General features: G+C 43.1%; 3 protein-coding genes across 4 annotated transcripts; 1 reads left to right on the top strand and 2 right to left on the bottom strand.

Annotated features, from left to right (window-relative positions):
* Positions 1-352: 352 nt before the first annotated feature.
* On the bottom strand, positions 353-6,617 carry ikzf4 (IKAROS family zinc finger 4). Its single transcript, XM_086141252.1, is given in 10 exon segments — positions 353-1,091; positions 1,094-1,168; positions 1,215-1,417; positions 2,308-2,439; positions 2,583-2,735; positions 3,356-3,523; positions 3,605-3,901; positions 4,031-4,144; positions 4,235-4,289; positions 6,295-6,617. Coding segments are annotated over 9 exon segments (1,644 nt in total). The 5' UTR covers positions 4,275-4,289; positions 6,295-6,617; the 3' UTR covers positions 353-629.
* Positions 6,618-6,953: 336 nt separating this feature from the next.
* dnajc22 (DnaJ (Hsp40) homolog, subfamily C, member 22) lies at positions 6,954-9,850 on the bottom strand. Its single transcript, XM_086141251.1, has 4 exons — positions 9,537-9,850; positions 8,552-9,137; positions 8,162-8,454; positions 6,954-7,794 (listed from the first exon to the last, which is right to left on the bottom strand). Exons 2-4 carry the CDS (start codon positions 9,084-9,086, stop codon positions 7,618-7,620), a joined length of 1,005 nt encoding a protein of 334 aa, XP_085997377.1. The 5' UTR covers positions 9,087-9,137; positions 9,537-9,850; the 3' UTR covers positions 6,954-7,617.
* A 678-nt stretch (positions 9,851-10,528) lies between these two features.
* On the top strand, positions 10,529-24,327 carry lmbr1l (limb development membrane protein 1-like). 2 transcript variants are annotated; one of them, XM_086141249.1, is made up of 17 exons: positions 10,529-10,752; positions 16,309-16,393; positions 18,009-18,042; positions 18,381-18,520; positions 19,040-19,068; positions 19,193-19,316; positions 19,406-19,474; positions 19,572-19,636; positions 20,154-20,226; positions 20,324-20,410; positions 20,501-20,577; positions 20,667-20,744; positions 20,855-20,928; positions 21,093-21,183; positions 21,773-21,839; positions 22,016-22,177; positions 22,693-24,327. In XM_086141249.1, exons 1-17 carry the CDS (start codon positions 10,690-10,692, stop codon positions 22,776-22,778), a joined length of 1,404 nt encoding a protein of 467 aa, XP_085997375.1. In that variant the 5' UTR covers positions 10,529-10,689; the 3' UTR covers positions 22,779-24,327. The 2 variants fall into 2 exon arrangements, with proteins under 2 accessions (XP_085997375.1, XP_085997373.1); XM_086141247.1 differs by having other exon boundaries at positions 18,965-19,068.
* The last annotated feature ends 323 nt before the right edge of the window (positions 24,328-24,650 follow it).

Here is a 24,650-nt window from a genome sequence, read left to right as displayed (position 1 = left end):
TGCAGGAGTTAAGGCAGTCCTTTTCGGGGCTTCGTCTGTGACAAAAGCTTCTCCCAGACCCAGAGGCACAGAGCGCTCAGTGCATATTAAGCTTACCTGACACGTCATACAAAATACCCTTCTCTTCCACAAAAAGTGTATACCCAAGCATGATTCTTAAAATGTACAAGCCGTCGTTTTCTTCACTGCCTGTGCATATGACCTCTCGTGGACGCTTGCTAAATCACATAGGAAAGGATGGCTAGTCAACGTTTTCGAGCACCAGTCCCCCCCCCCCCCCCCCGTTTCATTTTTTTTAAATTAAGAAGAAACCCGCCCCGCCCCGCCCCGCCCCAACCCCCAAGAAGGCACTTTTGAAGCAAAACCGCAGGTTTCGCGAGATGATTTGACAAGGGAGTGCAATCGAATAGATTGTAATTTGCCTCCGCTAAACTTTTTAAATGCTGCAGTGAAAAGATCCCTCGCCTGGGTTCGGATTTTGTTCGATAAATACTCCCACAATAAAAACACAAGGGATTTAAAGCAACTGATCTGGTGCAGAACAAACACGAGCCCACAACCCTTAGAGAGCGGCGGTCACCTCCTCTGGTCACCTGCCACCGTCTTCTTCCTCCTCCTCCTCCTCCTCCTCAGCCCACCTGGTGCTCTCCCCGGCTGATGTGAGAGGAGAACTCGTAGCGGTCCTGGCTATGGTGGCCACAGATGTTACACTCGAACGGCTGGCGGAAGCCGTGACAGCCCATGTGGATGGTGAACATAACGTGATCCAGGAAGAGGATGCGGCAATGGCGACAGTGGAAGGAGCGTACGGGCTGGCCGTCCCTGTCTAGCACCTGCACTGTCTCCCTGGAAGAGAGGGGGGATCCAGGGCTCCTCTTTCCTAAGGTGGGCGCCGGAGGACAGGCTCTCTCCCACTCTTTGGACTGACTGGGGCTGGAAGTGCGAAGGCTTTGGGGCAGTGCTAGGGTTTGGTAGTGGAGGTGGTGGTTGTTGGAGGTACTTGTCGGGGCTGTAGCCCTTGTGCTGTGCTCCTCTGCCGGGCTCTCCGTGTCCGTGGAGTCGGGGCAGCCGTTGGGCGACGTGTTGTGGCTGTGGGCCGAAGACCGATCCTCGCGGCCCTCGCCCGCCTCCCGTCCGGCGTGCCCGAACGACGCGGCCGCCAACGCCCCTTGGGACTCTTGCGGAGTCACGTTGCTGTTGACGGAGCCCACGACCGTGTGGAGCTCTGACAGGAATGCCAGATGAAGCTGAGACAGTGCAGGGCTCTCCCCTTTGCCCCTGGGGTTGAGCGGACGAGCGCCAGCTAACCCCACGGCGTCCCCGGCAGGCTGAGAATTCGAGTGATCACCTTCCTTCTCAGACCCAGAGGACAATTCATAAGGTGCTTCCGGTAGATCAAGGTGTGTGTGCTTCTCGGCTGTGAACGACACGTCAGACGCATTCAATGGACCGAGGCTTTCTCCCCCGCTCTGCCTGACACCGACAACACCGGATCTTACTAATCACAAACCACATCCGGGTAAACAGACTCTGATATTAAAAAAAAAAAATCGTCGCAAAGAAGGCTGTGGGAAAAAAAAAACAACCCCATCACAATCAGGGCACATCAATTTAACAGAAAAAAAGCACTGTATTAGATTATCCTTGGCTGACGCGCTCTCCGGTACCCAATGTGCCCTTCAGTCGGAGGGATTATGAAGAAAATTACCTCGCTAATTTTCACAAAGCCTGGCCGGGGGACTCTCGCACAGACTAGGGTGAAAGCCATTACATTTCGGCCCGGATGCATTAATGTAGTGATTTTTTCGGAAATAATTCGCTAGATTGCCATAGGTGTTGACCCGATAGCAATTTATGAATTACGCTTGTAGATAGTTATATTTATTGCTGTTTTGTTTTTTTTTTGATGAAGGAATAGAGCGAAAGATTATTTTCCTGCACAACGTTTGATGAAATTGCTTTTAATGATAGACTTAAATCACTGTTTGGCAGGGAAGGAGCATATTCATCACAATTTTTGGAACATGGCAAATGTAGTTGTTTTCGTTAAATTATTCGCAGTCCATGTGCGGACGGTATCCTAACAAAATATTTTTTAAAAATCATATTTTCAGCACGTGTTCATATTTGGGCAATGGTGTGGTGGCCGACACCCACGCAGCGAATGCTAACCGATAACTTTGAGTATATTTAGATGCTAATATTTGTTAGGATTGCATAAAACCGGGGAGGAGACAAGACAGTGCACGGACGACATCAGCTTGATCGACGAAGCAGCGGTGTTATAATTTTCCAATCAAAACTCACCCAAAAACTTCTGTGGTGTCGACCTCTTGCGTTTGGTGATGCTCATCGCCAGTCTATCCACAAATTGTCTTTTCTCACTGGATGGCTGCAGCGCGGGTTTATTCGTCGTCTCCGCGTTGACCGTCTCATCGCCTGCAACGAACCACCTTTTGTCAAGTGTCGAAATTGTGACGAATCTGTTAAGATCGCAAACTTCAATGCTTTCATTTTGATACTACGTCGGCTCATGCGGGGGGAATCGCCGAGAAAATGTTTCTGTCTGCGTGATGCGCTACCCTGCGCTGTCGGCTCTGTGACCGCTGTCTGCTGGTCCAGACTCTTGAGATAATTGTGACAGCGCTCTAGATGTTCCTCCAGTGTGCTCTGCTGCTTGTAGCTGCGGCTGCAGTAGCTGCACTTGAATGGTTTTCCCACTGTTAGTGAAGAAACTGTAATTCAGAAAAACACACATTGAGCAGATTTCCAACCAAAAGTCACCGTTTATGATCGATAAACCCAAATTTTAGCATTTCGTTGTTTTTCTCTCGCTTTGTTTTTGGGAACGCGAGGGGTTGGACTTCCCCGTCATTTTACGATTCCCGCAATCGTTTCTGTATCGCTTTCCGGTGACGACGAACAATTACCATAACGTTCCTTCTTAGCAGCCCATCGGAAACGCTGACGTCAATTCCCTGAAATTGAGTCGGTAAGAATCCTTTCTTCGAAAATGAACTTTTAAGACCCGCGTAGACCCACGGAGGCCTCGCAAGACAGTAAGTAAACGCCTGTTGAACGTGTTTTCACATATTTAAAAACACCCTACAGGATTTCCTGTTTAAAATGTCATTTTATACGGTACATTCTGGTAAAGAATATCTATTTCCTCTGCGCTTGACGAAGGGGGAAACGGGTCGCTCTAATAATTTCTTACTTCCACCGCTTGCCATTAATTCATACGTAGCATCAGGTTACATTGGGGAAAATTGCATTGTGGAAAAACCGCATCGGTCCGGCCCGATGAAATGCGATTCACGAAGAACTGCGTTTTTTGTCAAATCTCGCTCGGTACCTGCGTGCGTGCGTAGATGTCCGGCCAGAGCATCTCTGCGGCGGCAAGCGTAGTTGCAAATGGGACATTTGAAAGGTTTCTCTCCTGAATGCAGCTTGATGTGGCGCAGCAAGTTCCCCTTTTGCGTGAAGGAGGCGCCGCACTGGTTACACTGGAAAGGCCTCTCACCTGCGGGACGCACGGACAGATGGATACCTTCTGAGGCGAGCGGCTGAAACGGCTGCGGTCCGCCGTTCGTTTCGTCCTTACCCGTGTGACTCCGCTTGTGCACCATCAAAACGTTAGGTCCGATGCAGATCATCCCGCACACCTCGCATTGGAGCTTCCCGCTCGGCAGACGGATGGGTCCCGGCGAGGCGGCATTTTGACTCGCCATCTCGTTGTAAACGTTGACTTTGTCTCTCCCGGAGTACTCGGCGCTGCCCTCTTCCATGGACTCCCCTCTGTCATCCGTCCTGCTGTTTTCTCCTACGGGCCCTCGGTTCTCTTGCTGCGGGACACCCGGTGACTCATCTTCACTGCATAGCTCAACCTTGATGGAGTTTGCTGCGATGGAGGGGAAAAAAAAATTTTAAAAAATTCCGGTGATGAGGTCTGTGCGGGTCATGAGGCAACAGTGAAATAATTTGTATTTAATTTTTCAATTTTTTAATTATTTAATGAAGGATAACCCACCGCTGAGGGAGCAATGCGGCGACGACTGCTGACTGTTCGGAGATCTGGCTGAAGCGCGCTGCAACCCGCTAAAAAAATCTTGTTCTGCTGATGACTCTCTCTCTCCTCCATTTCCTGAAACGCAAAGATGCCTGGGATGTTGAGCAAAAGTTCGAAGTCTCCGCGCAAATGTATAGAAGCTGTCCCCGTTATATACAAACAGACCTGGTCCATATAAGTGTCCACTGCAGTCATCAACATTCATTCTCTCACCAGATGCCTGTGGAAAAAACACACTCGGGTTGACGCTTTTTGTTCGAAAAATGAATTAATCCAAATAATCAAATCGCTCTACAATAACCATAAAAATAGACTCTTGAGTGCTGTTACAGTCAAGTTAAATAGTTCCCGCTGTGACAAACTAATCGAGTAAACTTTGGTCGCTCTGCGCTATTTGTGCGTATTCTCTGTTGCTGGAGCAGAAAAATGAAGACGAGATCCTACAGAATTGCAGAAGGCTGATGAAGTGTGTGAAGGAGGGGCTAAAACACACAAAGACGAGAGAACGGTCCGGGCACCTTGGAACGGAAAGCCCCGACGCTACGTTGAACGCGGTATGTGAAACCTTTATATCGCTAAAAACCCGACAAGCAGGTCAAATAAACAGATACTCCATGTTACTGTGACGGGTGGGGGATGGACCCAACCACAACAACGACGCCTCCACACAGGCAGGCCGAGCATTGAAGACTTGGACGAGTAAGTCGCGTTAGAACAATTCTTGGGGTCAGGCAAAGTGGGGTCTGGCGAAAGGATGCGGGAGCTCTTGAAGCCCGACGTTAAGGGACGGTTCCGGGAAGTCAAACGGGACACCGCTGGAAGGCCTCACGTGCCGAATAAAGCACCCTGTCTACTGGGAAGGGGGAAAACGACCCGGACACTTGCAGGACTGGAGCTGAAGATTAGAAAACAGCCCGGATCAGCTGCGCGTCCAGGTGGACCAAATCAAAAAAAACACTAAGAAATGTGTCAGCCGCTTTGCCAATATCCTCCCCTGCTTGCCAATTTATTAGATACAGTTGGATAACATGGAGGTCGTTTATATCCGCACTAGAGGGCTTGATGTTTCTTTATTTGGTCTTTTGCGGTAGATGTTGATTTACATCGTGGCTGCCACCAATAGGTTCAAAATATTACAATTTGGTTAAAATCCACCGATATGAATTACATATTCATAGACATACCATGGCATGGACAACACCTCCGGTTATAAGCAGCAAATTGTGAACATAACAGATCAATTTAAAAATGTTGAAAGTTGTGAATAAATTCTACACATAGATGTACAGGAGTTTATTTACACTCTGTTTTTAACGATTATTAATATGGTGGCATCGGATGTTTATGTCAAATGTTGAGTTGCCAAAAATGGCCTGGCAACGTTTTGAAATGTGAGGACGTTGATTCGATGTAGCGGTTGATTTTGTTTGATTTTAATTTAATTATTTTTTTTCTTGTATTTTTAATTTCACATTCAAAAGGACATTCAGAGAAGGAGGACAATGAGAATGCTTAATGCTTTGTTGATTTTTTTTTTTTTTGTTTGTTTTTTTGCGCAAATGGAGGACAACAGTGGACAGAGGAGACGGAGCAGCTAGCGAGGGAGAGAGGGAGGGAGGAAAGGAAAGGAAAGGAAGAGGAGGAGGGAGGAAGCAAACGCATCACAGGGAAAAAAAATAATATCGGTTGCGCTTCTGAGAGCAACAGGCGCCGATGCAACCGGGGAGACGCGCCAGTCAAACCGGGGCACGGCGCACCGGCGCACCGGCGCCGACCCTTTCCACCGACAACCTCCCTTCCCCCTCCGTGCTAACCGTGCACTGCAACAAATACATGGTGCTTTAAAAAAAAAACAAAAAAAAAAAACAAGCATGACACGGCCACTTGTTGTAGCCCGCGCCGTTGCGTGTGTATCCCTATGTGTGTGTGTGTGTGTGTGTGTGTGTGTGTGCCGCAGACGATCGAGACGCAGCAGCCGCGACACGTCGACCGTCCGCCCGCTCGAAGGCGGCTGTCAGCCCGTCAAACTGGCCCTGAGCTGCTACACCGTGTTTCTCATGAGCCGTTGCTATGGCACCCGACCACACGACAAAATGGCATTTACGCTATCAACTCCTCAAAAACACGCCGTCGCTTTGCGAACCTAAACAGTCGGATTGGGCGTCGCGGCCGGCGGAAGGAGGGGGGGGGGGGGACGTCGAACCCCGCGGCGACCCGGTTCTTACCTGGCGACTCGTTGTTTCCCCTTTTTTTTAATTGTCTGGATCGCTGTTTGTTTTCCCAGGCGACGACAGCATCTCCGGGATTTTTTTTTTTTTTTTTTTTTTTTTTTTTTTTTTTTTTTTACCTGGGAATCCCAGACAACTTCCGGGCCCATGCTGGGATACAGACAGAACAACCGCACGACAGATCCCCTGATCCGGAGATTGTCGAATGCATCGATGCATGTCAGCTGAGCGCACAGGTGGCTGAGGAGCGGGGAAACAACCCCGTCCTCTCTGCGAAACACTGCAGGGGGATGTTGGGTTAAAGAATAACACCAACTAGTAACGTAGAATTCATTTTTTTTTTTTGTTTATTTTTTTTATTTATTTTGTCCGTTTTCTTAAATGATCGTCATTCTATTTTTTTTGTGACAAAAGGAAAAAAACACGCACATCCGCTAGTTAGGCAAAGGTGGGGGACTAAACAAAGGTTTGAAACAAAATCAAATCTTCTTCAGATGTACATTGACATTCAGTTCTACCTTGCCATGTTTATTTGTACAGATGTATATTTGTTTGTACTATTTATGTTCAATAAAAAAAAACAATCTTCTTCAGATGTGAAGAAGAGCGGATCGTTGCTCGAAACGTCATGCTAACATTTATATTTGCTTTGGCGCTTTCTTTGTGTGCGGATTTGTTTATTCATTTTTTTCCCCACATGTATGAAGGCAAAAATAAACACATTGTAAACCACTGTTAACTCACAGCGATTAAAATTTACCAAATATTGTCATGCCGAAGTTAATTTAGATGTTGTGCAATGTAATCCACACCAATGTCAATAAAGAATAAAATGGTAAGAAAAATAAACATATGTTTTGACTCGGATGGCGCTTCTGATCAGGGTCTGTCATGGACTTTTACCCACGGATGGATTATTGTGCATGTTTTAGGGTCTAACTTTATCATATAATGCCCTTAAACACATCTTAGGAACCGCACTGCAACGGTGGCAAGAACAAATGGTAAATAATGCAATCGTTTTTGAAAGCACGCCAGTTTATATTGAAAGATGAATCGTTGCGACGATTTCGTTTGGAGCGCGTTTATGCACGAAGCGCCGCTAGGTGGCAGAAAAGTGTTTTTTTAACAACCGGAGGCGAACGCTGCCATGAAACCAAACATCTAGGAAATGCTGCATGACAGGTAAAAAGAAATGTTTTAGTAACAGGTGATTATACCCAAAACAAACCACAGGTCTTTGGAATCCACAAATAACACAATGATTGCTTGCAACGCAGTGCAAAACTATTTAGTTCAGTCCCGGGGCAACAAGCCGGGTTATTTGAACCGACGCGGCCTGTGTCGCCTCAGGAGGATTTCGTAAGCCTGGTGGATCTTCACGAACATCGCCTCGGCATCCTTCCCAGTGTTATGGTCCGGATGCCACGTCTTGGCCAGCTCCCTATAGCCACGGGTTATCTCTTCAAGAGAGGCCTCTTCTCCCAAAGACAAGACCTGCGACAGACCATACGCACACACCGGAGAAATTCGCTCATTGAAAGCACATACTTTTTTAACTATATTCATTCAGTCATTATCCATATCACTTATCCTGCACTCATGGTCACCCAAGCCTGTCGCAGCATATAGAGACGTATAAGCAGCCGCTCTCTCATTCACACGTGTGGGCAATTTTGGGCCTCCAATATATTTGGACTTTGGGCGAAAAACGGACAACTTGGAGAAAACCCGAGGAGACACAGAAAGGCCCCTCGCTGGAATGAAACCAGGGACCTTCTTGGTGTGAGAAGGACGCACTAACTACTGCAACATCAAACATATATATTCTTATTCACGTTTATTGAGAAAATAAATCGCATACCTTTAATGCCTCCTTTTCTGTGTCGGTGTATTCTTTTAGGAGTATTTCCAGCACCTTCTTCCAAGCTTCTTCGTAGTACCCTCCGCCGGTTAAGACGCACAGGATGCGATACGGCATCAAGAGAATGTACTCGACAACACCTCTGAGCCACGGCAGGAACCAGAAAAGGTCAAGCAGCGCTGCCACACAGTCGGACAGGTAGTATAATGTGGCTGTGGTGTTATGGAAAATACAATATCCCAGTGGGGCCGAGAAGGCGAGCCAAGCGAGACCCAGTTTGTAAAGCCGTGGCCCTGAACAAAAGACACAAAATAGAAATGCTGGTAAATTATCATATGTGGCAGGAGCAGTATTTCGGTCGACGGAATCTTATTTCTTTTATTACCGCACCAAGTCCACCGGGTTTCCGGGCTGGTTTCAACCTGCGATGCTGCGCAGCAGTGATGCTGGCTGCCAGGCTGATGGGAAGCGGCGAGAAGGCGCTGCCATAGAACACTGGGGAGGTTACGAGACAAGCGGCGAGAGTTTTTCGGAGGTCAGAGGTCTGTTGGCCAACACTGGACACCAGATGCACACCTGCGCCCACACATAAAGGCAGAACGATCAGGTAGAAGAAACTGAGGGAGTTGAGTCCGATCAGCGCCACGGTGCCAAAGTAGATCCCGACACACACCTGTCCTGCAAATCTGACAGGATTTACAGGGGGAGGCACCGAGTGTCTATTCCAGCCTTTCTCTGGATCCCGATTGGCTTCGCCAACGTACGCAGGGATGCGTATCACCTCTCTGATCCAGCCAAACCCAAATCCTCCAAAGGTTATCATCCATAGCAGAGCATGGTTGTCTCTTCCTAAATACAAGTGATGAAGGCCCAAAGGCCCGCCACATGCCCACAGGGCATAGGCTACCATGACACTTTTTACCATCCTCTGTGTTTACAGTCCCGGTACAGGTAAGTGTTGAGTCTCCACGATGACCTGGGGTGAAGATATACACAAGTTTAGACTTTTTTTTATTTTTATCTTATTTTCCCAAGTCATTAAATGCCTGTTTTATATGTGGCCTTTTTACATTTTTTCCCTTTGCTGAAGTTTCACCGCAAAAGTAACTTGTCATAGGTCATGAATGGCATTATCATATTAAAATACAATATGCTATACACATTATACCTTATTATAGGATGTTACTGAGAGAAAATACATCCAATTATACAACAGAAATTCAAGAGAGCCGGAGAGTCAATCCTTAACTGATGAGAGCTAAATAATCAACCAAAAGCCTGTATAATCAACTTTTTACATATCTATGCTCTCCGTGGGTTTTTTTCTTTTTAAAAAAAAAAATCAAAGGGAGAGAAAAAAGACCGAGTTACTTACCGGGGCCATTATTTTAATTCCTTGTTCGGATAAATCCTTTCGTTTGTCATTTTCCTGGGTGAGGTTAGCACATGTCATTGCAACAGCTGGACTTTGGATCATGATAATGAAGTCGGCAGTGTGACCTTAACATTTGATACAGTTAAACATTTAGACTCCTCGATCACCCAAAACTGATAAGCTCAATAATAATATCCGTGAGGAACCCGGAGAAGAAATGACTGTGACAGTGGCAACTTCCTCCACAAACTTCTCTGTAAAGTATCACAAACACAGAGCAGTACAAAAAGGACATTTAAGCAGCTGATGCAATCATAAAACATCTATCAGTGACGGACACTTACTGCGGAAGAGCTGAAAGGCATCCCCCTGTCTTTTCTATATCATTACATATTACATTTAGTAATGGATTATAGATAGTCAACTGCCTATTGATTAACTACGTTTTATCTCTTTGTGACAGTAGTTTTAATGGTGCTGAGAAGTTGAGTTTTACTGCGTTCAGCATTACACTTTTCCGGAATAAGAAGAGCACTTCCTCCCTCGTCGGTAGGAGAGGAGATTTGGGATGAAAACTGTGGGTGCGTGAGTATGGAAATGTGACATTTTATTTATTCAGCTGAACGAAGGCACAATATGCCAACAAAGTGCATTCAAAGTTCTTTGTTTAGAGCGCGTAGGCCTACAATTACACCAACAGATGTCAGTAGAAGTTTGAGCACTTTAATTACAGAGCATTATTGTGGATGAGCTAGAGAGATCCAACTTTGAGGTAATTGTGAGATTTGAGGTTTTGGTTGTCCCTTATGATATGTTCACTATGTAGGACACTCACATAAACATAATGAGGCTGCGCCCATTAAAAGCAGAGATGATTGACAGGTACCTGGAAGCCCCCTCCCGCCCCCCGCAGACCTACTTCCGGTCTAAGCCCCGCCCCTCACCCCCTCCCCGCTCCCTTTTTTCCCCCCTCCAGATTAGAGTACAGCGGTGCTAGTTCACTTCTCAACGCGGCGGGCTAACCGGCCACACATCCCGCGGCGTCGCCGAGAAGATGCCCCGTATTCTTACTTTTTTAACCACAACTCGCCCTTCCCAGCGGTTCTAACCCCCACCTCCACTCCCTACCAGGACACTGGTATGGTTTCGGACAATGGAAACGGACGACGTGTCGGTGAGAGAGCAACTTTTCCACGACCGTGTCCGGGAGACGATAGTAAGTGCCCGGCTAACTGGAACTACTGGTTAATGTGTATAAAGAGTACAGTCCCGCTACTAGCTAACTTCCAGACACCCCTCATTTTTGACTGACATTGCTCTAAGTATGCGGGTCGGGGTGAATATAAAAGTCTCCTATTTCATCGACGTGCAATAGTAACGCATGCAATGGTGAGTTTTTATGTGAAAATGCAAAGGCTGGTTGAACTTTGTCGCGGGCGTAAGTTATCAAAGTATCCATGTATCCAGCGCAGAGACATCATCTTCCTCTTTTGTCCTCTGCAACTCTTTCTTCGTTCAGAGATATTGTCAACTTTTTAAGCAGGATGATTGAAATATCAGATGCAGGCATACCCTGCCGACGTCAGTCCACGTTAAACTTCGCATTTTTTCTAGTTGTCCTACAACCAGACAGAAGATTCACTGACCTTTAACCCTGAAAAGTACAGTCAGTCCTGTCGTCCCGCTCATGTACTGGCGATATCGCTATCAGTGATCAAAATGGATTTAAGATAAAACGTCGCAGTCTTGTACGAATATGGAAAGATGAGCAGACATTTTTTGCAGCGCAAGCGGCAAATGTGGCTGCAAGTTATTGATACTGGTGTGAAGCCGAACTGGGTTTTTATGCAAAAGAATACACAGATGCCTTAAGGAACGCGAATGACGGATCCCAGTTTCATGGTTCAGATATTGCATGTGTGCTCAATGTGTTATTAGTCGCAGATGTGCTTTTGTTGCCATGCACTGGTTCACAATATCTAATGATTACTGCGTATTGCACTCATGTGTAGAAAACAAACAAAAAATTGTAGAAAAATATGTATTTGCTATAAAGACATGTCCCCCCCCAATTACTTTATCCAGTGATAATATTGGTAAAATTGCATTTAATGTTGTAGGTAGTATCTTAAGTTGACCATGTGGTTGAAAGAATTACAAGCCCACAAAAGAAGATATGAGTGAAACCATGTTTACTTGCAAGCGTGCTTTCAGTTATGTGGGCACACATGAAACTAGTTTCATGTCAGAAACAAGAAGGAACTCCAGCCAACTTGAGCTTGAACACCCTGCCTAATGATGTAGTGGGTTCTTTTCACCCAGTTTGGTCACAACTGACAGGGTGGTTTATGGTAATCATTGCAAAAGAATGACAGTCACGTCCACAGATGTGAGTGAAAACATGATCACCTTGGTGAAGGAAACCACTGACGTGCCCATATTTACTCTAATGCCCTTGTTTTGTCATTGTCCCTTTTGAGGCCTAATGCTATTAGTGAACACCCCCTTCTTAAGCCACTGGCAGGCCTCCAGCTTACCATCTCTTCACTGTGTTGCTCTGAGACTAGTCAGCTGCCAGCGCATCTTTGGTTTTAAAAGATGAATATGAGTCATATATGTATAAGTTTAACAAGTTTGCCAAACCCAAACAATAGCAAATATCAGATTGGGGAAAAAAAAAAACCTCAACATCACATTGCAAGATCAATTGTGTAAAACAAAAACATGGCTACATTCTATAGAAATAAAGATATGGTAGAGGAACTTCATAGGGCTGTCTCAGTTACAGTTTTAACAGCACTTCATGTAGTTTCTTCAGCACATATAAAAGGTAAAGAATAACTCAGGAAGTGCTTTTTCTGCAAAAAAATGTGCATTGCTCCAGTGTATGTGTGATCAGAGTGGCCAGCCATGAAAACTTTTGAAAGCAGTATGGGCACATTTGCTATATTTTCATATTATACATACACTATCTTTTGATAACCCATCATTTTATTTTTGTGCTTTCCAATATTGCCTATTTCATCCTTCATAGCAAGAGTGGTCATACTAAATGACATTCTGATGCTGTAGAGTCCAATGTTTTTTGCCAGAAACATTGTTATCAATTGGAGATTTATCATACAATCTATACTCAAAGTAATTGCAGATGCATCTAGATCAGATTTTAGTAGTCTGTATTGGGCACCAATTGTGAAACAAAAAAAAAAGAAGTTATCATTGGGACAATCTCATTCCTATCCGTTCTTGCCTGGTTACATACAACATCGAGATTATTTTCCGGCAAGTGCAATTAGCATATATTAGAAAGATTCTAAAATTCAAAGTGTTTATCGTCATATGTACAGTGTGAAAACATGTTTCCCTTTACAGTTTAAATTCTTACTTTGCTGTCCGTTATACATTTATATTTGTTTTGATAATAAATAGATAGTGTAAACATTGTTATAAATATGAACATTGTTGGGAGTGCAAAGTAAAATATTGAGCGCAGCTTGGTGCGCAACTCACAAAGTACAGGTGCAAGGATGAGTGCAGTTTAAATGGCAGTATTTACATTTAAAGATGAGTGCAACTCTGGCTGGGCTGTGCTGCATGTAAAGTGCGTACTATGTGATATAATGTAAGCCAGGAGAACACACGTGCCCACAACATTAACCTTATAAGTTCACCTCATGCGTGTTTTCTAGGGCAGAGATTCTTAAACCTTTCAAGGCATGTGACCCCTTACAATAACCATGACAATATCTTCTGATGACCACTATCACAGAAAGTGAAGCTGACAAATGAGGATGCGCACAATTTTCAGATTTTTTTTTTAAACCTCAAAAATCTCCATTTTACACCCGTTATGCTTAAAAGAGGTTTAAAGATCAATAAATGGATGGTTAGATGAGGGTGACTGGCACATTAGCAAAATAATTAGTATAATGTAAGAATTTTTAAGGAAAGTAAGGTTCTTATCAGCTTATACAACTGGACCAAAATTCAACCATGTATCAGTTTGATTTTTGTAGTTTAGATAATTTTTTGTAATATTTATGTAAAAATTGGTAATTTTGGTTTAATTAGATTTTTTAAAAATTGAAGTCAACGCCATTGCCAGTCTTGCAAACTCCATCCTTTTGGGGAGTATTTATATTTTGGGGAGTAACAGTTTTAAGAGATATTATCTACATGCTTTTTAAAAAAAAAATTATTAATTTTTTTTTATAACGAATCTAAAACTAATCATTTTATTAGAGTACTATATCATATTGTGCAATCCAACCATGCATCTTCTTCAGGTTCATGTTTATTCTGCTTGATTTTAAATAATGAGAAACTTCATTTTGAGTGTGCCTCTATTCTTTAAGTCGTTAACATTACCATTTAAATGTGCTCAGCTGGGCAGCAGTGGCAAAGTGCTCTTGACATAATACACTTGACATATTTACTCATGTACATAAGCTGGGCTGTACCAATACTAGGGCTTGGCCTGATGCTGATCATAGGAGGTGATGTTTAAGTGAAGAGAAATCTGGTTATTCGTATCCCCATTTATGCAGAGAAAAAAGGATCCTTGTTTGTAAGTGGTATAGAGAATGAATGAACAAAGGTATGACTGAAGTTTTTCCAACAAACTTTGAGATTTTCATTTTTTTCGCTTGTATCAGCATGAAACATTTTGGTTATTGCACAGCCTTGTGTTGATGTTCAATTAACCTCTCTTGTGAGTAGCTTGCTGTGTGTTGCCAGCTTTCAACAATGCTAATCTGCACGTGACATGAACTCCACGAGCCTGAACTACTGAACATACTTTTCTCACCTAAATCACTGCCTTTGTTTCCTGGTTTTGTTTTGTTGGATTGTCCATAACCTGCTTCTTGCCAGATAAGACTGCATTATTGAACAGTTTGTGGCCTGAGTTGATGGTGTGTGCATGTTGTTCTGTTTATAATGTGCAGCAGGTGACTCTCTTTGCCATTCTGTTTATGTTACTATCCTTGTTGTTTTGGTTGTCTATTTTTTTAATTTTCCACCCTTGATGTTTGTTTTTTACATTCTGTTGTCCATTCTTATCCCTGATGATGATGATGTTCTCTCTGCCGTCTATTTGTGGATGTCTTTTGCTATCTTCTAGTTGTCTCTATATCTGTTCATATTTATTGATACTATAACTGTTATGCTGCTATGACTAACAATTTCTGCTATTGAGATCAATAAAGTTTGTCTTATCTTATCTTACCCTCCAACTTAATTGATTTGCATTTCTCAGCATGTACACTTGTTGATGCTGTTGCCGCAGAGACTTCCGCACATTCTGTCAAACTTAGAGTGCACGATCTGATGTCAGGATACTTTTTTCTTTACATGTGCTTTTGCACAGGCAGCCAATATGCTAGATGCGCCAATATTATTTTGCACAATGCTGTTTGGACTGGTGTGAAATCAGTTAAGATGGTTTAATTTTTAAAGAGCTGGTTTGAGGGATTTGAACAGTAAAATGAGTTCATGTGAGGATACTTAATTACGACCACATTGTGTTGTCAGTGTCGGAAATATTTCACTGTTAAATGATAACATGCAAGCAGTCCCCAAACATGCTAGCAATTGGTTGACATATTATGGAATGAAAGGTATTTAGGGGTGCGATTTGGCAGCAGGGGTATCATAAATCAACACTGTAGTTTGCATTTCACCATTAATGTGTCAGAATTCGCCTTTACGTAAGTTAACAACTGTAGGCTCTAAGTAGGTTAGCATTGCAAAAAAAAAAAAAAACGTCTTTGAACAGCTGCCTTGTCGACCAGTATTCAATGGAAGAGAACAGTGAATGCACTCTTTCTCAGGTTTACACCCTTTTTCTTTGCATTTATATCACAATGTTCGTTTCGGATTGGTCTCAGGTTCAAATTTCAGTGTAGTTGTTGTCAACAAGGCCATTTTTTGTGGGAGTCAAGTCAGGTTTTCTGGGTATTATGCAACATTTACTTTCCTTCCAGGAGGGGGAAGAGAATTCACCTAAAAGAAATGACAAATACAAACACACAGCATGATACATTTGCATGAAGACATGGCTGTTTGGATTAGTTCCTCTTTAAGTTATCATTCAACTTTAGCATAGTTTCTTTCCTAGTTCACAGGAGAATGTACAGAACAATCACACTTTAGGCGTAATGATGACCAATTTGCCAGGCACATGACAAACCCTGGTGTGAAGGTTTGCCTAAATCTGCTTATAGTTATTTTGATAGGTCAGACAGTGATCTTTTGGGGCAGCTTGGGTGCTGTCACTTGTATTAACCCCATTCAACCGGTGAATTTAATCCCGTCTAGCATTTGACCATCACCCATTTCATAGTCTTTGTCTGAATGAAACGGTAATCCTCAGGCTCCATCTGTCTGACTCGCGTCTGCACAAAATGGTGAATGGGTTTGACTAGAACTCGCAACTGCTAAAGACAAGATAGACTATCACAGGAAAAAGTTTTCCTGGATACAGCCATATGTTTGTCATCTGATTCTCCCTCCCTGGGCTTTTTTTCCCCTGCCTGTTCTGGAGGTTCCTGTTATGTGCACAGTGCCAAATATCCACGCCCAGATTTAGTCCTTTTCAGAATGTGATTTATCTGACTTGAATGAGAACATATTAGATATGTCTCTCACAGTTTCTGCCTGACAAAAGGCAAATTGAACATACGATTCTTCAGGCAAAGTAATAGCTTTTAAAATGATTCCAGTGGTACCTTGACTGGACAATATGTATTAAATTCCTTTGTTTCCTTTGCAGATTTGTGTACTCCTGTTTGTATGCCTTTACATTGTGTCCTACCTCATACTTACACACTTCAGGAAAGCAGCCGAGTTTGTCACAGGTAAGATTAATATCATGTTCTGTGTTTAAAAGAAAGTGTAAAGTGTCAGATGACGTTCTGGATTCATGAGTAGGATCAGTAAGCAGATTACATAAAGCCTTAAACAGTAGGTGATCATCAGTACTAACTGACTGACTGACTATGCTCCTTCCAAATAATATTTTGCCATGTGACCTGGATGAAAATTTAGACATGAAGAGAACTGAAAGTTTCATTTTTGGATGCAGGATCAAAGTCAACATAACTCTTATTTAGGCTTATAGGAGGATTAATCAGAAGTGACGACTGGGGGAAACAACTGTCATAATTTCTCATTTGTAATTACTTGGTTTTGACATTATGTCTAGTTATAAATCTTGACTTGAAGCATTTATTCGCGTTTGGTCTTGTGTCCTCTAAACTTTAGTAAAGCCAATTGTCAAGAATGGTACACCATGTGCAAGCAACCTTTTAGGTTTTCTGTGCGGATCAGGTCAGTCGAGGGGTAGGGGAAGAATGTTGCTCCAAGATAAACACAGTTCTTGTACTTTTCAGTTGATGCTTGAGGACTTTGGGATTTGACAAAAACAAATAATAATCCTAACAAAAAACATTTACAGCCAAAATCTAAAACCTCTTAATTTGTCTTTACTTAATCACTGTAGCCTGTTCATGAGGAGTTGAAGAGTATATGTGTTGTAAGTATTACGAAAGCTTATTTGAAATTTATTAAAATTGACAATTAATTGATGGGCATTCCCTTTTTGGCCGTGCAAACAAATCTTCATAAAAATTTGTTCCTATAGAAACAAAGACGCACCCAATGTTTGTAAAATCGAAACCGCCTAGCTTTAGCTGTCGCCAGAGGTACCCTTTAAAGTTATCTGGTGCTGTAATACTTTTGGTTGCGTAATGAATCCAATAACTTCTATTGAAAACAGATGCTGGACGTCCAACTAGCCAGGTCTCTCTGCTCTACTGTTGCTGGCGTGTTGGATTTTTTTTTGTTGTTTTTAAGAATTCCTGCTGTGCATTAGACCACTCTTGTTGTCTGTGTATCAACAACAGTGGAACAGTTGTGCCCTGCAGCTATATGACGAGCGTGCAGAATCATTCTACAGATTTGTTTTGACACTAAGGACCAAAGAAGTTTCTTTTGCTCCTTCGGCTTTGCCTTGGTAAATATCTATACCCACGCGCACTTGTAAATAAGTGCTTCGTCTACACCAAAACATTTCGAGATCAAATAGACCTTTGGTGTTTGTAATTTAACTTTCTTGAGTTTTTAGTGCAGAGGTGAACAGAATGTTCCTTACATTCTGACTCCCGACCCTCCCCCTCACGCCCAGCTCCGAGATCTTTGAAAGCAGTTTTCTTTTCGATCTGAAATTGACCTCATCCACTGCTTTCTCCCTGGCAAGAGCAGCTTTTTCCTTTTGTAATAATACAGTATGTATATTTCCAATGTTTCAAATGTATTGAATGCCGAAGGATCCCTTTAAACTCTGCAACGTAAATGAAGCCATTCAGTGTTTTGGCCATGTATACAACATTATTTAATGGGAATGAATCTACAATCAGGATATAACTTAATAGCGAGAGTCTGAATCCAGTTTTTTTTTCAATTCTCTTTCAGATGATATTGAAGATGCCACTGTCAACAAAATTGCGTAAGTGACAAACCGTAATGATTAACTGACCCACAGCAATCTGTCCTTTACAATGGGTGATGTCCGTATGAACGATTGAGCGCGTATCTGTGCTGAGATCACATTAATACAGCCCTTGGGCCATTGGCTGGTGGTTTAATTGCGATCACTTTTGTGCACGTGGTTGCTGACGAGGACAGGGACGTACCATATCTGTCAGCCCTTTGTCCCCGACACGCTGGCACTATTGAAATATCCCAGCTACGATAACCTTTAACTCTGGCTGTGCCGCCCTGAGTACCTGAGGCTCTGTACTAATGCGCTTGTGTCACTGAACACCTTTCTTTCCTTTCACCCAGGCTGTGGTTGTGTACTTTCACACTGTCAGTCGCAGTGTGTGCTGTCCTCCTCCTCCCCATCTCAATCTTGTCAAATGAGGTGCTGCTCACATTCCCTCAGAGCTACTACATGCGCTGGCTCAACGGATCTCTTATTCACGGTACATCTCCTTTTGTACTATTCAGTCTAAATAAACAGAGCATCATCTGACAATCACGTCTTCAGTGCTAAATTGACCTGACAGTCAGATTAGATGTAATGAGTAACGCTGGGAACGACCTCTAAATCCAAACTATGCAAGAGTCCACAAATCTGATCTTTATGGTAACGATCGCCGCTCTCACAGGGTACTTTTTTTTGTCTACTGTCTTTGGCAGTAAAATCATTCAGCTCAACATTTTTTAAACAATAAGACAACTAAAACCCGAGAAGTAAAATCAGCTCCGCTTGTTCAGATTTTTCCATTTGTAACCGCTACAAGTAAAGGTGCCGTATTTGGCAAGGCTATGCCTCACTGTGGTTCATTGTTGAATTGCAAAATTAACTGCACTAATGTTTGCTGTGACACCTAACACTCGCAAATGTTTCTCCCTCCCTCTCCCAGGATTATGGAACTTAGTGTTCCTTTTCTCCAATTTGTCGTTGGTCTTCCTCATGCCCTTTGCCTACTTCTTCACAGAATCTGAGGGATTCGCAGGTTCCAAGAAGGTACCCCATTTGAAGACCAGTCTTAGATGGCGCTCCTTTCGAGCCAGCTGAATTGCCATTTGAACCTGACGGCATGTAGGTTTAAACCTGCTGATAACAAAAAAAAAAAACATGTTGTGTGCAGGGGGTAATGGCACGAGTGTATGAAGCAGTTGTGCTGCTGTTGCTGCTGGCTCTGCTTGTGCTCGGCATTGTGTGGGTGGCATCGGCCCTTCTCCACGACAACGTGGCTAGGGAGAGCCTCTATGGTGAGTCACCTGAATAACACCTGCTGTTTTCGTGATTACTGATTTTACGCAACGTGTAACATCCATATCTTCATTTTGTGTATTTTCAGACCTATGGGAGTATTATCTTCCCTACCTGTACTCAGGCATCTCTCTTTTTGGAGTATTGCTGCTTTTATGTGAGTTCTGAGATAACCGCTTAATTCAGATGCCTAAAAACATACAGCCACAGTGAGACACATTCACATTTTTACATTTGTGTTATTGTGTCGTCAGTGTGCACTCCTTTTGGATTGTCCCGAATGTTCAGTGTAACTGGCAGCCTTCTGGTCAAACCCCGGGTAAGTCTCAGACCCAGAGCCCCAGATACTAATGAAAAATAAATCAATAAATGAAGTTTGTTTTGTGTACTTGGATAAATGGTTCCTCAATTTGGAATGCGAGAATACCGTAATCTACTAATCAACACTTGACTACAGATTAACATTTTTGTTGTTTCGCAATAGTGTAATTTCACGAGCTGTTAATCACAAACCCAAATATTTGTCATGCTGCAATTTGGGGATGAATTGTCATCAAAATTCATCATGGCTTTTAGTCTTGTGTCTGCACCAAATTCTCAAATATTCTAACCACGATCTTACAGTAAATTTCACATTAAAATTCACATTTTATTGTGGTTTTAGTGGACACGTTTGAGGGTCATCAACACTGTATTGATTTTTTTTTAATTCAATATTCTGTGTGAACCAGTGCAGGAAAAAATCAATCATAATCTACTAGACTATATTGCTTGATTATGTAAAAAGGGTCTGAAGCTTGTGAACCACCGTTTACGGAGTTACCTCGTCCCCTCAGTTGTTCGAAGATGTGGAAGATACTCTCAGCTGTGCTTCATTTGAGGAAGACTCACTCTCTAGGAAGCTGAAATGTGAGTGAGAGCCTCTCCTCTTTGCGCTGCCTTGATGACTTTGGTGTAAAGTTGACTGTCGGGCTCTTTATTGCTCACGTGTCTTTTCTGATCGAAGGTGGCAGCGCATCATGTTGGGTCAAGTTGAACATGGAGGCGATGAAAAAAGAGCACCAAGCTGTCCGCAGCAAGCGATTAGCTCTGGGTAAGTGTGATCTCACCAGGCTTTCTGGTCTGACCACAGCACAGTCCTGTGTTCATGTCTTCAATGATGTATCTTGTCGTTTTCCTTCAGAGATGCGCAGGAAAGCGTCCCCGTGGCAGAGAAACTTGGGGTATCCATTGGCCATGCTCATGCTCCTTGCACTGACGGTGCCTAATTAGTTAATGTTCTTTCACACTTTTTAAAAACTAATCTCTCACGACATCCATCGTATAACGGCCTGTCTTTGTGTCTTCAGTTGATGTGTGTGCTGATGGTCTGCTTCAACGTGTTGGAGTTGCTCCTTGATGAGACCGCTATGCCCAGGGGAATGGAGGTGAGCATTAAGTGTAGAAATGAAACAAAGAATTCTGGATCCAGTCAAACACTGTCAGGAAAAGCAGAGAACGCCATAATGTTTATTGGCATTTTTTTGCGGCGGTTTAGGATCCTCACCTGGGGATGGTTTCCTTCTCCATGTTTGGCTCGCTGGGTGCTGCAGTTCAAGTGATTCTTATCCTGTATCCTTTTGACCGTCGTCTTTGGTCGTTTGCACCGTAATAGTTTCCCACAAAACATGTTTCAGATTTATGTCTATATCAAGTCCCAACTCAACTTCTTGATGTAATTTAATTTCTTACCGTATTACTATTGTGGTCTGAGTCTTCCTTATAATGACTGTCAGCTATCTAATGGTGTCCTCAGTGGTGGGGTTCTACAGCTCCCCCCTATTCACTAGCTTGCTGCCTCGCGCTCAGGACACCAATCTTACACAGGTATGTAATGTACGATTTGTCCAGACATGGCATTTCATTCATTTAATGGTGGTGCCTCATGTCGGACTGAATCACAATTCAAATCACCGCGGAAGTAATAATCTTACTTGTTGGATTAATCAAGTATGCAAACCATGTTTGGGGATTGAATGGTATAAGATGAACATTAAGTCTGCAGCAACGGATTGTAGATTAACCGGGATGGAATGCTCCTCTAATTTGATCTTTAAACTCTGTCGTGGGAAGTCTGACGTCAGCTTTTAATTATTTTCCAATAAAAAGCCTAGTGAAATGCTCACGTGCAATTTGAGATGGCTAATAGCACTTTGCTATCATCAGTGTGGTTTCCTTCATTTACTTGCTTGCATCTACTTGGATGTCAACCTGCACAAAACCGACAGAATGTAAACCGAATCACATACCAGCTGTTGTGTTTTGTTGACATATTTGTCGCTTTTGCTGAGAGCCCCCCGAACAAATCCTCTATCACTTACACGCCTTTACGAAACCAACATTGACTTATTTCAGTGCAAAGCTGATGCGTTTATTTTGCTGCGTACTTTAACCAAGGCGTATCTGTTCCTTTCAGATAATCGCAAACTGCGTTTCACTTCTGATCCTGAGCTCAGCGCTCCCGGTGTTTTCGAGGACGCTTGGTGAGGACAGAACAATACAAACAAACAATACAGTATTTATCTGGAATTAAAGCCACAAATTCCAAGTGTTGCTCTCGCAGCATTCCACTTGTTCCCTTATTCATGACCACAAGGGGGCATGCGTACGCCGTGTACACCGAGCAGTCGATTCACAAGTTGTCTTCCTCTCGATTCAGGAATCACCCGTTTTGATCTGCTGGGAGATTTCGGCCGGTATAACTGGCTTGGAAACTTCTACATTGTCTTCCTGTACAACATGCTGTTCGCCGGTCTCACCTCGGCCTCCCTGATCAAGACAGTCACCTGGGCCGTTCAGAGAGAGCTCATCCGTGCATTCGGTCAGTTGTTTCACACTTTTATCCAGCACGGCGAAATTAAAGCACACTTGAGCCTGTGGGACTGGGCTGAGCTGAAAGTCAGTGTACTTTGAAAGTTGTGTCACAGGTCTCCCCACCTTAGGCCTCATTTCCCGATGGGTTGGACTCTTTTCCTTAGATAGAATGAATACAATTCCTTCAGGAAAGTGTAAAGGGACAAGAAGAGAGTCAAATCCCCTCGGGGACCTTCAGGCTTACCGCCCTAGACCCCTCGATGCGCACACACATACTGAAACCCTCCGCCCAACACAAACACACACATACACACAGTCCCCTTCCTACTGTACAGATAGCATCTCTCCACCATGGCAGCTCTCTTGCACTTTCCCATTGCCTCCCAGCTCACTTTTGTTCTGTGATTAATAGACTTTTATTTCCCTGAAACTACTATTTTTCCTAGCTTTGCAAAATGTGCACCCCGCCCTATGATTGTGCATAATTTAATGGTCAGATAATTTTTTTTTTTTCTTTTGCAGGTCTCCACAGACTGCCTTTGACTGTGTCACGCTCCACTGTCCCCTTCAGACTCCTCTTGGCCAGTGGACTCTCTAAAATCCAGTGACTTTTTTTTTTTTTTTTTTTTGAAACATTTTTAAACTTTCCTTTTTTTATACGGAGTGAGCCAATTTAAAAAAACAAAACACGTTTGCTTAAAGGCGTGGGATGACTCGGGGAAAAGCATAGCAGATTTTTTTTTCCGCTCCCTGTCCAGTGAGATCTCTGCCTAAAGATGTGTTTCGTGAGCAAAATACCAGGGTCCAGATGAGTGCTGTCCAGTACAAGGACAGCGACTGGCTGAGCTGAGCCTAGATACCGACTGTAAAGGGGACCAACCAGGGATAAAAGCCATAGTGACAGCGGTGCCACAGTGAACGGCATCACAAACAATCACCTCGGAGCATCCATGGGATAGAAATGACTGAGACTCACGATGTGAAAGTCAGCAGTTCTTTTGAAATATGGCACTGTAGCAATGACATCATTTCCTCTTCCTGCTCGAGGTCGACTGCATGCTCTCTCTCTTTCTCTGTCACTTCCCTCGCGCTTTCCTCTCTTAAGTCGTCCACTATTTTAAGATTGGGAATCGTGCTCCCGCGCGACGGGGCCAGGACCAGTGCAATGTCACTTTAGGGGAGGAAACTGCCGAGTGAAAACAAGAAATGGCGTGCCTTGTCTCTGTTAGACACAGTATATGAAAAGGAGGCATTACTCATTCATCTATTATTCAGTTCATTTTTATGGTAAACATAAAGTCATTTACAAACTTACAAAGGAAAGCTTCATTCTCATTTAGGAAGTTTTAATGCATTGTGACACTTACCGGGAGAAACCCGTAACGTGGACCAAACAAACTGTGAATTGTTGACAATTTTCGGGGGGGGAAGTGCAATTTAAAAAAAAAAAAAAAGGCAAAGATAAAAAGCTCCCTATTTATCTGTATTAATTGTAACTTTAAAATGTTGCCTTCTTTCAATAGCACCACTTGTCCTGGAGAATGCACAGAGCTATCCAGAAGTTTTTGTTCTGTTGTTTTTTGTTTTTTTTTTTATTTCAAAAAGCAAAACGTGATTCTTTCTCGTTCCCATTTTTAATTTTCAGATCGATTTCTTTTTTTTTTTTTTTTTCGGTTGAAACTCCTGTATGTTGGTGATCTCCTGTCACCGTTTACCATTATTGCTGTATCAGCACCTTACTATGTGTCAGTCGTACCAGCAGGGGGCAGTGTATCTCAAGCCCGACCAGCCTTTTCGTAAGGTTTCCCCTGCTCTTTGATTGTAATGCAAAGAGAACTCGATGTTTACTCTTTATTTTTCTCTGGGAATTTACTTTAGTTTTGGGGTAGCATAAGTTGTTAATGTACAGTTTTTTTATCAATATTTATGGGAATTTTGGGAAACTATACGTGCTGAATCATTATCTTCAGGTGTTTTCCGGTCGGTAAACAAATGTTGAATGTTACACTAAAGACTTTAAAAATGTTGGAGTTCTTAAAGATCAAAAATTGTGTTCAGCGTTTTGAAGTTGAGTCGGTGTCAGATTTCCCAATAACAGTGTTCAAGCACCGTTGCTTCATGAAACGAAAACCAATAAAAAAAAATTTAAAAAAAAGAGAGCGTCGTCTTGTGAATGTCTTTGTGTTTTTGCTTATCAAAGCACAGGCTTTTGATCCTGTTACATTTTACAAAATGTAACTTAACTAGCCGCTCTGTGTAATGCATGGCTGGCGTCTGTCCTCTGTGTCCCCCCGCCCTTTAGTTGCACGTCTTTAATCAACAGCAGAAGAAAGCAATATTTTGGCCTTTCTGTCAACGGCATCCAGCTGCGACGCCACCACAGCCGTAGCCCACGTTTTCCTCACTCCGATGCAAGCGCCAGATAAAAAAAAAACAGCAAATCAAGATGAGAACTCACATTCACTCCTTCACGTCCCCAC

Source organism: Fistularia commersonii, chromosome 34 (assembly GCF_037954325.1).
Source record: "Fistularia commersonii isolate RoL2024-O1a breed Wild chromosome 34, RoL_Fcom_v1.0, whole genome shotgun sequence".
Classification (NCBI taxonomy): Eukaryota; Metazoa; Chordata; class Actinopteri; order Syngnathiformes; family Fistulariidae; genus Fistularia; species Fistularia commersonii.
This window is presented reverse-complemented; position numbering and strand designations above follow the sequence as displayed.

Excerpts from the sequence above, each read along its gene's own strand:
- dnajc22 (XM_086141251.1), bottom strand. The coding sequence starts at position 9,086 with ATGGTAAAAAGTGTCATGGTAGCCTATGCCCTGTGGGCATGTGGCGGG. Across the intron at positions 8,455-8,551 it reads CCGGAAACCCGGTGGACTTG|GGCCACGGCTTTACAAACTG; the intron begins GTGCGGTAATAA and ends TCTTTTGTTCAG. Across the intron at positions 7,795-8,161 it reads CAGAAAAGGAGGCATTAAAG|GTCTTGTCTTTGGGAGAAGA; the intron begins GTATGCGATTTA and ends GGTCTGTCGCAG.
- lmbr1l (XM_086141247.1), top strand. The coding sequence starts at position 10,690 with ATGGAAACGGACGACGTGTCGGTGAGAGAGCAACTTTTCCACGACCGT. Across the intron at positions 16,394-18,008 it reads AGCAGCCGAGTTTGTCACAG|ATGATATTGAAGATGCCACT; the intron begins GTAAGATTAATA and ends ATTCTCTTTCAG. Across the intron at positions 20,227-20,323 it reads ACTCTCTAGGAAGCTGAAAT|GTGGCAGCGCATCATGTTGG; the intron begins GTGAGTGAGAGC and ends TTCTGATCGAAG.